This window comes from Aptenodytes forsteri, unplaced genomic scaffold (genome assembly GCF_000699145.1).
Source record: "Aptenodytes forsteri isolate BGI_AS27 unplaced genomic scaffold, ASM69914v1 Scaffold119, whole genome shotgun sequence".
NCBI classification, from domain to species: domain Eukaryota; kingdom Metazoa; phylum Chordata; class Aves; order Sphenisciformes; family Spheniscidae; genus Aptenodytes; species Aptenodytes forsteri.
This window is the reverse complement of record NW_008796165.1, coordinates 2,607,294-2,621,282: the sequence shown is the minus strand read 5'-3', so window position 1 is coordinate 2,621,282 and position 13,989 is coordinate 2,607,294. Positions and strand designations below refer to the sequence as shown.

Here is a 13,989-nt window from a genome sequence, read left to right as displayed (position 1 = left end):
CCACCGGGTAAAGTCCTCGGGCCTCGCCGCTGACATGCTTCTCCCCCCTCCAAGGGACTGGGAAGTCGTTCCTGCTGAAGAAGATCGTGGGCTCCCTCCCTCCAAAGAGCACCTATGCTACAGCCAGCACGGGAGTGGCGGTTGCCACGTCGGTGGCACCACTCTCCATGCCTTCGCAGGTAACGGTCTGCCTGACAGCGAGGGGCTGGGAGGTCTCGCTCCCTTCCCAAAAAGTCAGGAGCTTCCCAAAGCTTTGCTTTCTTCTCCCCTGCCAGGGATCGGCTCTGGGAGGGCACCACTGGAACAGTGTATTCAGCTGGCGGAGAGGCCTGGGGTGCGCCAGCACTGGCTGGCCTGTCAGCACTTAATTATCGATGAGATCTCGATGGTGGATGGCAAGTTCTTTGACAGGCTGGAGGCAGTGGCGAGGTGAGCGATTGCCAGGTTAAACAACTAACAGAAATGAGTTTCCCTAAATTTCCAGGCTGCTTCCTTCCTCTGGTTATGTGAATGGATACAAGGCAACCGGTGGCATAGGACTGGAAGGAAGCATGAAATCACAGCCAGCATCTGGGCAGGCCTTTATCTTGAGATAAGTTTTGATCATGTCCCGTTCCCCAGCTGTGGCTGTTCTGGTTGCTGTTTCCATCTCCGGAGGCAAGTGTTATCTGTAGAGCTGAGTCCAGAATACAGCTGTTTATGCTGTGCCCAGCAGTTCTCTCTTGCAGAGAGAAGCAGTTGTAGTATAGCAGCTACCAAAGAACCAAGACTGGTAATGACATCTGGGGTGGGTAAGCAAAGCAAACTTAATGTCACGTAATAGCATTGCTTAATTATTTGAGCTCTTCTGACAAGGCTGAGGATAATCTTTTACTGCAGGTGGTGTATATTTGAATGTACTGACAGACTAAGAAGTAACTTCTGAGACCTGACTATGTCCAGGTCCTGGAGGGCATTCAAAGCTTCTTCTCTCTTCCCTCCCTTTCAGGGCAGTCAGAAAACGGGATGAGCCTTTTGGAGGAATTCAGCTAATCATCTGTGGGGACTTCTTGCAGCTACCCCCAGTCTGCAAGGCTAATGAAGAAACCAAGTTCTGCTTCCAGGTAAAAAACTGTCCCTAAACTCATTCTCACACTTCAAGTCTGCCTCTTTCTTAACAAGAAAATGATTTGCCAGGCAAAAAGCTGGAGGAAATGCATCCACATAAACATGGAGCTGACTGAAGTGCGGAGACAGACCGACAAGACCTTTGTCTCACTCCTGAGTGCAGTCCGTTTAGGCAGGTGAGGAGAAACTCTGCTGTCTTTGTAATCTCTGCTCCCTACTGATGGAGCAGAGGAAAGAGCGGTTTGTCACTTCTCTGCGCATTCTATCAGGAATGCGTGGCTGGGGGCAATAGCTATAAATGCTTTAGTTACCGTACGCAGGTTTTATATATGCTGCTCTGGTAAGGAAGGACCCTTTCTAGGGTCCCTCTTTGCAATTTCTGCTAAGGAATTCGATGGATCCCAAGCTGGCAGTGGCCAGGGCAGGGCTGGGGTACACACTTGCACTGCTCTCCAACTTTGTGTAGTTATATTTCCCGTCCTTCTCTCTGGAGGCCTGGGGCTTGCACAGCCTGATCCAGCTGCATGGAGGTTACTGCTGCTCAAGACCTATACCTGATCACTTTAAGTAATAATCCCCTTTTCCTGGTTACCAGGTGCACAGAGGAGGTTACCAGACTGCTGACACAGACTGCTGCTAACAGGTCTGAGCATAATGGGATCCTGGCTACGCGGCTCTGCACCCATAAAGATGATGTAGAAATAACCAATGAGAGACGCTTACAACAGCTATCAGGTGAATGCCTTGGAGGAAGCTGCTGGCTTTGGGGCTGAGCTCTGAGTGGATGCAATGGGGACACTGTGTTGTCAGGAGGAACTGATGTTCTGTCGTGCACAGCAGCACCAGTCCAAGTTGTGTGTGTTGGGAGTTGAGCCGCCTGGGGAAAAACTTCACAGCTTTTTGCTTAAAAATCCAGTTACTTCTTGGTGTGTAATAGACAGCGAGCTCATTGCTTGCTGTGAGGTAGCGTGGGTCATTATTGCCTCCATACCCCTGCTTTTTCTTTCTGTAGCATCTCAGAAAGGCCGTGCTCTATCCAGCCATGACTTGATTTAAGGGCTATTTCATTTCTGCCTCCCTGTCTGGCGCTAGGATTCTTTCTTAGTCCTCAGTTACTTCTTGGTGTGTAATAGACAGCGAGCTCATTGCTTGCTGTGAGGTAGCGTGGGTCATTATTGCCTCCATACCCCTGCTTTTTCTTTCTGTAGCATCTCAGAAAGGCCGTGCTCTATCCAGCCATGACTTGATTTAAGGGCTATTTCATTTCTGCCTCCCTGTCTGGCGCTAGGATTCTTAGTCCTCTTTGGAGATCTGGTGTTGGCAGCAAGTGAAACTGGTCATATGCTCAAAATGGTGACTGCTCAGTTCTTATTTACTGCTGGCCTTTGATTCCTGAGCCTTCTCATGCTCTGGGAGTTATGTTGGGAAGAGAGGCTTTCTGCTGTTAGATGTGACAAGGTTTGTGTGAAGACGTCCTATCAGCAGAGCAGAATGGATATTAAAAGAGGAATTGCTGTTAGAAATAAATGTTGAGCCTCCTGCAGTGCTGTGTGGAATATGTTAAATGGTTGCAATTTGTCACATCTTTCTTTCCTTAACAGGAGAAGTGCACGCTTTTGAGGCTTTGGACAGTGACCCAATGCTAGTGAAGTTAATTGATGCTCAGTGTCCTGTGGGTGGTAGAGTTGAGCTAAAGCTTGGAGCTCAGGTGAGTGTGTGTACATACGTTTGTGAAAGACCAATAGATCAAATGGCATAAGAAAAATAAAGGAATTGCAGATAAATGTATACAGCAGATTAACGTATAGAACGCAGATTCTGTATAGAACGTCTATGCCAGGCCAACAGAAGACTCTGTCCCAATCTTTATATCTTTTCTGCTTGGAATCTTATCCAGACAGAGAATTAGTCTGATTTGAGTGCAGGTCCATGTCTCGCGGACAGTGGTGACTGCTATGACTTTGACATGCATTTCCAATCAGGTTTAGAAGCTTCCAGGTGGCAGAGAGCACAGGCAGTCCTTGCCTGTGGTCTCAGCTCCAGGTACAGTAGCCCTCCTGACCTGTAAGGGTATGGCACAGCTTGCCAAACTTGCAGGACTGGGCACCTTGCTGTGAGCTAGGGCTGTCAGAGTGGAAAGGTTGCAGGATTGTGCTTAGCAGCAGCACTGTTTGCCTTGGGAAATTGTTCCTTAGGTGTTCCCAGAATCTATATATATCTAGGCTTGTTGGTGTTTGGGGAAGGGGGATCTGAGCTCACAGCTGTGGACCGAAGCAGCTCAAGTGAAGTGTTCAGTGCTGCAGAACGATGTAGTTGGGAATCCTAGGAAGGAAAGGCTGTGAAATAATTTCAATCAAATTGGAGACGGTGCTCTATCCTGCAATAGGATGATGTGGCTGTGGCCTTATCAGCCTGCTGTGCTTATGCTTCCTGGCTAGAAGCTTAGCTGCAGGGTGGCTGAAGAGGTTGTAAAGCCAGTGCACTAAGGGATTTTTCTTCTTCTCTGTAGGTGATGCTAACTAAGAATCTGGATGTGTCTCAAGGGCTGGTGAATGGGGCGCGAGGAGTTGTTGTAGGATTTGAAAGTGAACAGAAGGGTAAGTAAGATTTTTGATCTTTTGTTGAAGGAAGAGGAAAAATCCAAAACAATTTATCATTGATGGCTGATGACTTGTTAATTGTTTACTGCTTTGTAAGAATAATTTGAGGGAAAGCGGGGAGGAAGTCCTCGCTGCAGTGAGAGGCTTGGGGCTCTCATAAGCTGTGATGTCATGTGCTGCATCGGCTGTAGCTATCTTGAGGGCCTCTTGTGTTTGCTTTTCTTTATTCTCTAAATGTGTATGCTCGTTTGCATTTCTTGTCTGTTCTGTTGAAGCACTTCTTGGTGGTTTTTTGTTTGTTTTTCTCAGAGAATAATGTTTTGCCACCTGCAATGTGTATTTTTCCCTGCATCTCAACTGATAAATTACCTGATTTTAATTCTCCTGCTTAAGTAGGTCCCAAATATCATTTCAGGACACCCTATTTACTGTGTGTGGGTTTAGGTTTTTTTTTTTTTGGTGTGGGATTTTCTTTTTTTTAATGCAGCCCTAAAATTCATGGAAGACTGACATGAGGAAGGAGGAAAAAAATAAAAAGTGTTCTTAGGCTGCTGGCTTCCTGGCTGTTGAGCATTAAGAATATATCCCTGTTTCTCACCTGCTCCCATTCCTACAGGGCTGCCTAAGGTGAGGTTTCTCTGCGGGGTCACACAGGTCATCAAAATGGAGAAATGGGTCTTCAAAGGGCCATCGGGAGTTCATCTGAGTCGTCAACAGCTGCCTTTAAAATTGGCATGGGCCATTTCCATTCACAAGAGTCAGGTGGGTGTTCTTATACAGCTGTCTCTAGACTTCTATGCCATCAAAAGCCTTATTTCCTGGGTGAGCTTGCATTGCTGGTAAAACAAGAGGCAAAACTGAAAGGCCCTTGTTGTGGGGGACCTCTAGAATATGTGTGTCTAGCTGCAGAGAAGGCAGCACCTTTTCTGCTTGTGATGCTTGTCTATGGGGTGAAGGATGGGCTAGCAATACAGCTAGAGTTTCCATAACAGTGCTGCCATCTGCATAGTTGGTGTTAGACTATAAAGCAGCATTATTTACTGCTGTGGACTGATCAGGGGAGTGTTTCCCTGATAATCATCAGCATTAGCGATGCTGAGGTTTGCAGTGTACCTGAGGAAGCTGCAGGAGTCACAGCTGTGCTCTTTGGGCTGGACTCCTCCTTTGGTGGTGTGTGTTGGGTCTTTTCAATGTAACTAATACAGTTCCTACCTTTCCAGAAGACTTCATACGCTTTGATAAATACTTGTCTTGATATTAGACCTGTGAGTTTGTTCCCATGCCACTGCTTAAACCAGGCCATGTTGTAAGTTCTGCTGCCTCCTGGGATGTCTCTTGGTGCAGACAGGGCTGGCCAGGCCTAACCCAAACTCTGTCTCAGATGGTCTGCCTTGAGGACTGCTTGAGACTGGCAGCTGCTCCAGTTAATTACGAGGAGTGAAAACAGCAGGATTTCTTTCCCTGCTGTGTTGATTATATAGGATTTGTGGTGTTTCACACAATAAGAGGCTCACTGGAATTAGTTAGTGGACCCTACTGTCTGCTAGCAATTTCCTGAGAGTGGAAAACTGTCCTCTTCTTTCTACTGATTCCCATCTTTTAATCAGTTACATAGTCAAACAAGAGACTTCCTTTTTTTATCAAGCCATACACCAAGGATGGTACCTTTGACAGACTCATGGGACAGGTGTTGTGGTTTAAACTCAGCTGGCAACTGAGCACCACACAGCTGCTCGCTCACTCTCCCCCCCTGCCCTGGTGGGATGGGGGAGAGAATCGGAAGAGCAAAAGTGAGAAAACTTGTGGGTTGAGATAAGAACAGTTTAATAATTGAAATAAAATAGTAACAACAACAATAATAAAAGAATATACAAAGCAAGTGATGCACAATGCAGTTGCTCACTATCCGCCAACCGATGCCCAGCCAGTCCCTGAGCAGCAGCCCCCCCCGGCCAGCTTTCCCCCAGTTTCTGTACTGAGCATGACGTCACATGGTATGGAATGTCCCTTTGGCCAGTTGGGGTCAGCTGTCCTGGCTGTGCCCCCTCCCAGCTTCTTGTGCACCTCCAGCCTTCTCAGTCGCTAGAGCATGGGAAGCTGAAAAGTCCTTGACTAGTGTAAGCACCACTTAGCAACAACTGAAACATCGGTGCGTTATCAACATTATTCTCATCCTAAATCCAAAACACAGCACTGTACCAGCTACTAGGAAGGAAATTAACTCTATCCCAGCCAAAACTGGGACAACAGGTTAGTGTTGATACAGCACAGTGTTTTTGTTTGTTCTGTAACAAACTTCTCTGTGTCTTTGATAGGGCATGTCTTTAGATTGTGTGGAAATCTCCCTGTCTCGTGTCTTTGAAAGTGGGCAGGCTTATGTAGCCCTCTCCCGAGCCCGTAGCCTTGCAGGTCTCCGTGTTCTGGATTTTGATCCGAAAGTAGTGAGAGCTGATCCTTCTGTGTTGCAGTTCTATAGACAGCTGAGATATCATCAACTTCTAACCCAGGTAAAGAAAAATCCTGTGCTAGCAAAGCCTGCCTTGTGCAACCAGGATGAGATGTTTGCGCTGAGATGCTACTTTTTCTTCCTAAGCAAGATCATTCAAATTTAAAACTTGTAGTGGCAGGAGAGATGAAATTGCAGAGAGGGAAAGTTGTGGGGCAGCTCTCGGTGGCAAAATATCTACTGTAGTGTTGGGATTGTATAATGTTATCTGGCCCTGTGGGTGAAAGGATGGGTTGGGATTCTTTGATCCTCCTCTTGCAGTAAGGACTGAAGGGGAAGTGGGCACACAAGAAATCTCTTCTATTTTTCTTTCTCTCCACCCCCCAAGGATTCACTACACACCCATTCAGGTGCTGATGAGAAGGAGAACTGGAAATGCAGCTGAGAATGCTCTTCTGGCCTCTGTGAGACATCAGCACAGACTGCTGAGTTGCAGCGATCTTGCTATTGAGTATATTTAACATGGATAAAGTCAAAGGCATTTTTTTAGATGTTTGCTTTGTTCAGCTGACTCTGAATGTGTAGAAGTATCCCCGTCTCATGCCTCAGGAATTTGGAAGGCTTCTGTAGCCCCTTTCTGGGCCCACAGCCTTGAGTACTTCTGTGTCACAGAAGCAACTGTAGCAAACAAAATGACTGAACAAGGACATGCCTGAGGGACCTTCCTATGGTTCTGTCCCGTCTGCGTGGTTGCATTTTATTCTCTACATATGTAGACTGAAACTTATGCGCCTTTCTTCAAGTATACCACGGTTGAGAGATGGAAGGTGTGTGTCCTCTTTGCCTGGGTGGATTGGACCTGTTCACAAGAGCTGCTGACACAAGGGAAAGCAGTGCTAAGTATCTGGAATACATGCTTGATTCTCCTGCAAGCGAGGAGCTGCCAGGAGCTGGGCTATCACTTCATAGCATCCTGGGGTGTTCTTGCCTTCCAGATGCTTAACACTAGGAGGCTTTGCATAACTTCCTCCACAAGCAGAACTGTAAGAGTTATACATTGCCTGTTATGTTGATACATAGCCTTTTTATTAGTCTGTTGCATACAATAAGATGTGATTTTTAGTTTTGTTAACCTTCTGAGATGAGCTGGCACTGTTTTAAAAATAGGAGGAAGTCCTACATCTCATACCCATAATTATGGAACTACAAGAATCATGAAGATCCATTACCCCATTAGCAAGAAGGGAGTGAGAGGAGATGGGTGCTGGTGGGAGCCCCTCTTGTTTAAACATATAAGGCTTGCTCAAATGGGAGGGAGTTTCTGCTGGAAACAACGTGTCTGACTAGTAAGGTGGAAGTTGAATGTGCAATAGGGAATAATGGGCAAGGACACATGAAGTGAGCTGTAACTTCCTGTTTCAGCAAAAGCAGAGATGAGCAGAACTAATAAACTGTCTTTTTGAAGTCTTTTTCTCCTTCATAAAGGAGAAGCCTTGGTCTTTGTATTTTAGCACATTGCTTAAAGCTTTAACTTGTATATTTTTAAATGTTTAACATGCGGGAATAATGTGAAATATCAACATCCAGCTGGAACTCGCCTTTTGCAGGGGAGTGTCTCTGCAACAAAGCCTCTGCAGTTTGAGCGAGTTGAAGGCCACTTCTTGGCAGCTGCTCTCCTTAAAGCCAGGGAAGGGTGTTGGCTAGCCAGTGGTTAACATAACAGAAACCAGATTTTGGTAGGACTTCAAAATGTGTTTTTTAAGTGGGGTTTGTTTTTTCTGGGCTTGTGGGGTAGAGTTTTGGAGGAAGCAATAGTAGAAGGCAGAAGTGTGAGAATTATTCAGAGGTGTTCAATCTAATGAAGGGGTTCTTAATATATCGGCACATTGTTTCTTCAAAGAAGTCTGGTGGGGGGGTAGATGGAAGTACCTGAAGCTGGGGCTGGAGTCTGTGGAAGGTGAGACCCTTCCCCTCATGCTGCAAGCTGTTCCTGGCACTACCTCTGGTCTTTCAGACTCTGTGTGTGAAACTTGTTTGGTGGTGGTTTTTTGTTTTGTTTTGTTTTTTTAAACAACACCTTTCAATTCTTTGAGCTGGACTTAAGCTCTTTGTCCACCTTGGGGAGGAAATGAAAAATAACCTTCCCATGCCCACACCCCTGGGAAGGAGGGTGCTGGCATGCTAAAGCATCGCTGCTGGGGCAGATGAGCACTGAGGTGTGATTCCTTGGCCTGCAGCTCCCAGAGCCCCCACCAGACCTGGGTGAGGGCCTGACTCCATTGCAGCCCTGCACTCGCAGGGGAGCTGCTGCAGCTGTCCCCATCCAGCCTGCAGGCTGTGTCCCCCAGCTGACAGGGTGGCAGTACCCAGTTGGGGTTACCTGAGCATGGGGGTGCTCAGGTTCAGCCCTTTCCTCCTGTGGCAGCACACATGGAGTGCAGGTGTGGCAGGCTGGCCCCAGCCTTTCCTTGGACACCTCTTGTTCCCTTGGCTGCACATCAGTCCTACCCCGCAGCACTCTTTCCTCATGCCGCCATTCTGCAGTGGGTGTCCTGGATGAGCCTCTGTGCTGTGCCTATATCGTTCCAGCTGGGCCTCAACATGCATCTTCCACCTTTGTTGTCCGTTGAGTTTTTGCTTTTGTTCACCTTGTTCTACAGACCATCTGCTGACATCATGTCCATCTTCCCCTCATGCCCCTTGTGCAGGTGGTCAGAGTCTGTGGGTGCCCTAACTGTCAGGGACAAGGCTGTCTGTGCAGGCAGGGAAGACTGATGGGTAACCTAAAAGCCTGTATGCTTGGCCAGTGGGCTGGGCTGGGGCCAGTTTGCGCTCTTGTGGGTTTTTAGAGGTAGGACACCACAGTATGAGGGCTTTGTGTTGCATCGGAGGTTGAGGTGTGGGGTCTGAAATGCTCAGGGATGTTAAAGTCAGTTTTACTGTTGGGGTAGACAGTTAGGAAGAATATGCCAGGCACTTCCAGTCATACAAAATACATTGATTTATTGACAGATTGCATAAGAGTAATGAGATAATGCAGGTTCAAATCTTTTAACATCTCTTTAAAAGTTCCTGTACCACTGTCATGGCAAGATAATTTAGAGTGTAAGAGGGTTGATTATGTACAATGCAAATAAACTTTTAATTGTAATCTTGTGAAGCAACTCACTTAACTGCAGCTTTCATGGGTTTAGGGACTGAAATCTTTCCAGTTGTATGGGGTTTTTTTGGTGCCAATTTGAGGTTTGAGATAAAATGCTAAACAGAACTTAAAGCTGGAAAGGGTAATAAATATTTCATGTTAATATTAAATGTACATGAAATATTGTGGTTGCCTTCTCAGAGGTGGAGCAGTGGGAGCAGAATAGCAGTGGATTTTGAAGGGTTGGCAGCTGTCCTGAGGCCAAAAGGGGTCTGTCCATGTAAATTTTGGATGTTCTCGCTCACTTCCAGCTAAAACAGATGTAGGGATGGGGGCTGAGGCTGAAGACTGCTATTTAAATCCTAAAACAAGCAGTCAGGACAAATCTGAGCTGTTAGGCTCTGTCATGGCTCCCCTGCAGTCAAGATTGTGATGAGGCCTTTTTTTAACAGAATAATGCTTCCATATAGATGAGGTAAAAATTTTGTAATACAATAAAAATCCCTTCTTCCAAATACTCCTTAATATGTTAATTTTCTTGCAGAGGGATATTAACTAGTCTGTAGCTAGAACCCAGTACACCAAAATAGAATTTTTTTTTTAAACTTTTTTTATTGCAGTGACTGTACTGGAAGAACAGAGCTGCTCATCCTCTCTTCATTAGTAGGTAAACTGAAGAAGAATCTGAAGAGCAAGCAACTTTTTACATGAGGCCACCACAAGCCATCTTCAAAATGTCCGGTGATGCTGTTGCTTTCACCTGCTGAGGCAAGGGGGTCTTAGCAGGTTGGATTTTTTCAGGGACAATTCACAGGTCTTCTGACAGAGCAAGTACACGTGCTATTCTCAGCTTACACAACCTAGAGCTCACGCTTTTCCCCTGCCCCAGCGTGGATCTTCTCCACAGGCTTCAGTCCTTCAGGAAAAAAATCTGCTCCACCGTGGTCTCTCCAGGGGCACCCGGAGCTGCTCCTCCTTCTCTGACCTGGGTGCTTGTAGGGCTCATTTCTCACAGTTTTTTCCTCACTCCTCACAGCCATGCAGTTTTCCCCTTCTTAAATCTTGGTACCACAGAGGTTCCACTAGTGTTGGTGATGGGCTCAGCTGTGCCCTGCGGTGGGGCTGCTGTGGAACTGTCTGGAAGTGTTTGGAACCAGCCATGTCAGGCATGGGGCAGCCCTGACCTCTCCTCACAAGAGATTCCCGCCAACACCTGGGCATGTGCACCTGATACACCAAGTATCAAGTGTGTTTAGTTTCCTTCAAAATTGCCTCTCTTCCCTCTCCTGTAGATGCTCGTAACATACACATTGTTGGATATCCTGGGATACAGAGGTAAGACTAGAGGTGCTGTGGTAGGTAAAAAGGGAAATGGCCAATGACGGAGGAACCGCCATTTTCATGTGGCAGATGGCAGGAGGCAGAGGTAGGAGATGGCCTGCAGTACGGCTGGAGTCTAGCTAAAACGAAGGGCACGCCAAGAGGGTGCGTGGCAGTGCAGCGAATGGCTGGGGTTTCATTACTGTACTCCAATAAATATGAGGAAATGAATATTGTCTCTCCACTTTCACAAACTGAAGAAAAAGTATTTAAACATGGCTTTTGCCTTAACTTAACCGCAGCTATAATTAAGTGAATTAAACTACAAGTTTGATTCATAATTGGTATTTCTGTTACCACAAAGTATAGCCATTCTCTTTTCAAATACCTTAAGCCATAAGAAACTACTTTATGCCAGCTAAAGCTTCATAATGCATTTATGTGTTATTGGAAGCATAATTCACACACAGAATGTTATTAAAACCTTACCAGCTTCTGGTTTAAATCTTTGTACAGTGATTTAACTCCTTCTCATTCTTTATGTGACATTTTCATAATAATTAAACATGAATGTGTCCTTACAGTCTGTACCCAGAAGTCCTGTGTGCACAGGAAAGGCAGCAATACTCCTGTTGGTCTCAGATGCTGTAACAAGATTGTGTCCATGAATTAGATCTTCCTATCCAGAATTGCTCTGAATAGATCAAACAAATGCTACTCTTAACTAATGGAAATACAGTCCATTATAGTCTATGCTATGAATGCTAATAATGTCATTTTTCTTACAGATATTTTTCTCATTTTGTATTATGCCAGTCCGTGATGTGCAATTGTCCAGATATTTTTCTCATTTTGTATTATGCCAATCCGTGATGTATAATTGTCTTCTGCTAAATCTAAGCAGTTCTATTATTAGTATGAGAAAAGACCTGAATTACTAGAGATTGCATTTAGATGTGTAAAATCTCTATCTCACTATTTCCTGTATGATTATTTTATGCTTGTTTCTATTACAGATTATAAGGTGGTTGGATGGAATTTTTTAGCTAAGCTACTGATTAGTATATAACTTATGAAATTTGGTTATACAAGTAAAATAAGTTGATAACAAGTCTAACAGTAAACTTCTTCACTTATAATTATTGAATACTGCACCATCTGAAGTTTTTTAAAATTTGTTATGCTGTTGATACAAGGGGCTGTCAGATGTGACACAAAACCTATGTGGGGCCTTCTGGGATGGCAGCTGGAGGCTAGGTAGGCACCAAGAGCATCTTAAGTGGTACCACGTGCCTATGTGCGGGCAACTGAATTAAGCCTGTAATGTTCCAAATGTAACCATAACACGTTTTTACTAAATTGTTTATTACCGCCTTTTTGCAAGAAGGTAGAGCTGTGATAAAGATGCCTCTGACACAAATTTGATTAAGATTTTATTACTTTTTTATCATATGAAGTTTGACATTTTAGGTGTTTTTCTCTTACTTCTTAAAATACATAGTTTTTATCAACAGGTAGGTGAATATGTATATGAATCACACCTTCCATCTGCTCTTCCCAAGTCACTAGGCTGTATCAGTTTTCTGTAGGTACATAACATTCTTTTTTTTTTTTTTTTTTTTCAAATTATTATTAAGACCCTGAGAATTATAGGGGGATTTGCCCAGACTTTCTGTTGGGGGTTGGGAGTTAGTCCAGGTCTTCAAAGATTCTGGATCCTGCTTTACTTATTGAAAGATCTGTGATTCCCTATCATCAAATATCAGCTTAGAGAGGATATAATGTATTTTGCAGATGATGCTAGACATTAAAGTAAAAACATAAGTAAAGCTTCTTAAGACTATTCCAGTAGTTAATAATTCACAAAAGCAAGGCAACACATATCTTTTAATATCTCCAGCTGAAGCCTGGACAGACTTACTGAATAAAATAAATCAAATATGAAAAACACTTATGTGGATTAATATAAGAATAACTTGGTTTAAAAAATAGCTTTTAAAATTTGTAATTTATTTTGGAAGTCATACATAGTGATCATCTTGGTCTTTAAGTTGTTCTGTGAAAACATTCCAGGTAAGCTACCTTCATGTTTGTGTTGGATTAGTGGGACACCTTGTAATAAAATATTTTACCATAATAACACAAGGTACTTTCAACTGACACTTTGCAATACAAAGTAAATTTTTAAAATAGGTCTTGAATCTTGAGCAATGAGCTAGTATTTAATTGCCAGAATTTCAATGCATAATGCATTAGGCAGAGGGATGTTACCGGAATGAATTTAATAATAAAGAAGGAAGTTTTAAAATAGTTTGTTTTTTACATGTCTTCTCTCCAGATGAAAGAGACCTTACAATAACCTTAACCATTTTACTTGTGATAGTAGCAAGCTATGGCTATTTTAACATAAAATCCACACTGCAAATAGAACACATCAGATGATTCAGTCAGGTCAAAATTACAAACCTTCATAAAATGTTGTCCCTTTGTCTTCATTAGCCATAATTATTGCTGTCAGCTAAACTTTTGGACCAATATTATACATCTTCCTTTTTTTTTAAAATAAAGGATAAAAATTACTCAATGTAAAAAAAATTACAAGTTTGTGTTAGAGAGAGAATATTACTTTTGACAGATTGCTGTGTCGTCTTGTGCACTTCCAGATCTCAAAAAAAGTACAAAGTAAAAAATATTGTTTCTGATGACCTACCTATTTTAATAGAAATATTGTCAAAAGAAATGATAATGAGATTGTAAACGATAATCAGATTTTGACACTTGTCCTGGGAGTGTCATCAAGGGCTTCCATAAAATATAACACATCAGAAACATCAGGCAAAAAGTCATAAATATAATGCTCATTCAGTATTTCTGTAAGGTATAGATCATCTTACAGTGATAAGTTTTGGGATCAGGACACTAATATGAAAAAGAAGCATCAGCCCCTTGACAACCTTTGCTATGGGTTTCAGGAGGTGTTCTTTAAAAAAAAAAAAAAAAAAGGTGAAAAAAAAAACCCCCAAACCAACCAAACAAAAACAAACAACACAAACAAACAAAAACTAGGGAAGTGATTGTGCCCCTCTACTTGGCACTGGTGAGGCCGCACCTCGCATACTGTGTTCAGTTTTGGGCCCCTCACTACAAGAAGGATGTCGAGGTGCTGGAGCGTGTCCAGAGAAGGGCAACGAGGCTGGTGAGGGGTCTGGAGAACAAGTCTGATGAGGAGCGGCTGAGGGAACTGGGGTTGTTTAGCCTGGAGAAAAGGAGGCTGAGGGGAGACCTCATCGCTCTCTACAACTACCTGAAAGGAGGTTGTAGCGAGGTGGGTGTCGGTCTCTTCTCCCAAGTAACAAGCGATAGGATGAGAGGAA

General features: G+C 44.0%; 1 protein-coding gene across 1 annotated transcript in view; it reads left to right on the top strand.

Annotated features, from left to right (window-relative positions):
• The window catches only part of PIF1 (PIF1 5'-to-3' DNA helicase), a 7,310-nt gene extending 712 nt beyond the window's left edge, over positions 1-6,598 (top strand). The window contains 11 exon segments of the mRNA XM_009287437.2: positions 55-138; positions 141-179; positions 276-429; positions 989-1,103; positions 1,177-1,283; positions 1,703-1,842; positions 2,709-2,815; positions 3,617-3,704; positions 4,324-4,469; positions 6,023-6,214; positions 6,542-6,598. Coding sequence (XP_009285712.1) covers positions 55-138; positions 141-179; positions 276-429; positions 989-1,103; positions 1,177-1,283; positions 1,703-1,842; positions 2,709-2,815; positions 3,617-3,704; positions 4,324-4,469; positions 6,023-6,214; positions 6,542-6,598 — 1,229 coding nt within the window.
• The last annotated feature ends 7,391 nt before the right edge of the window (positions 6,599-13,989 follow it).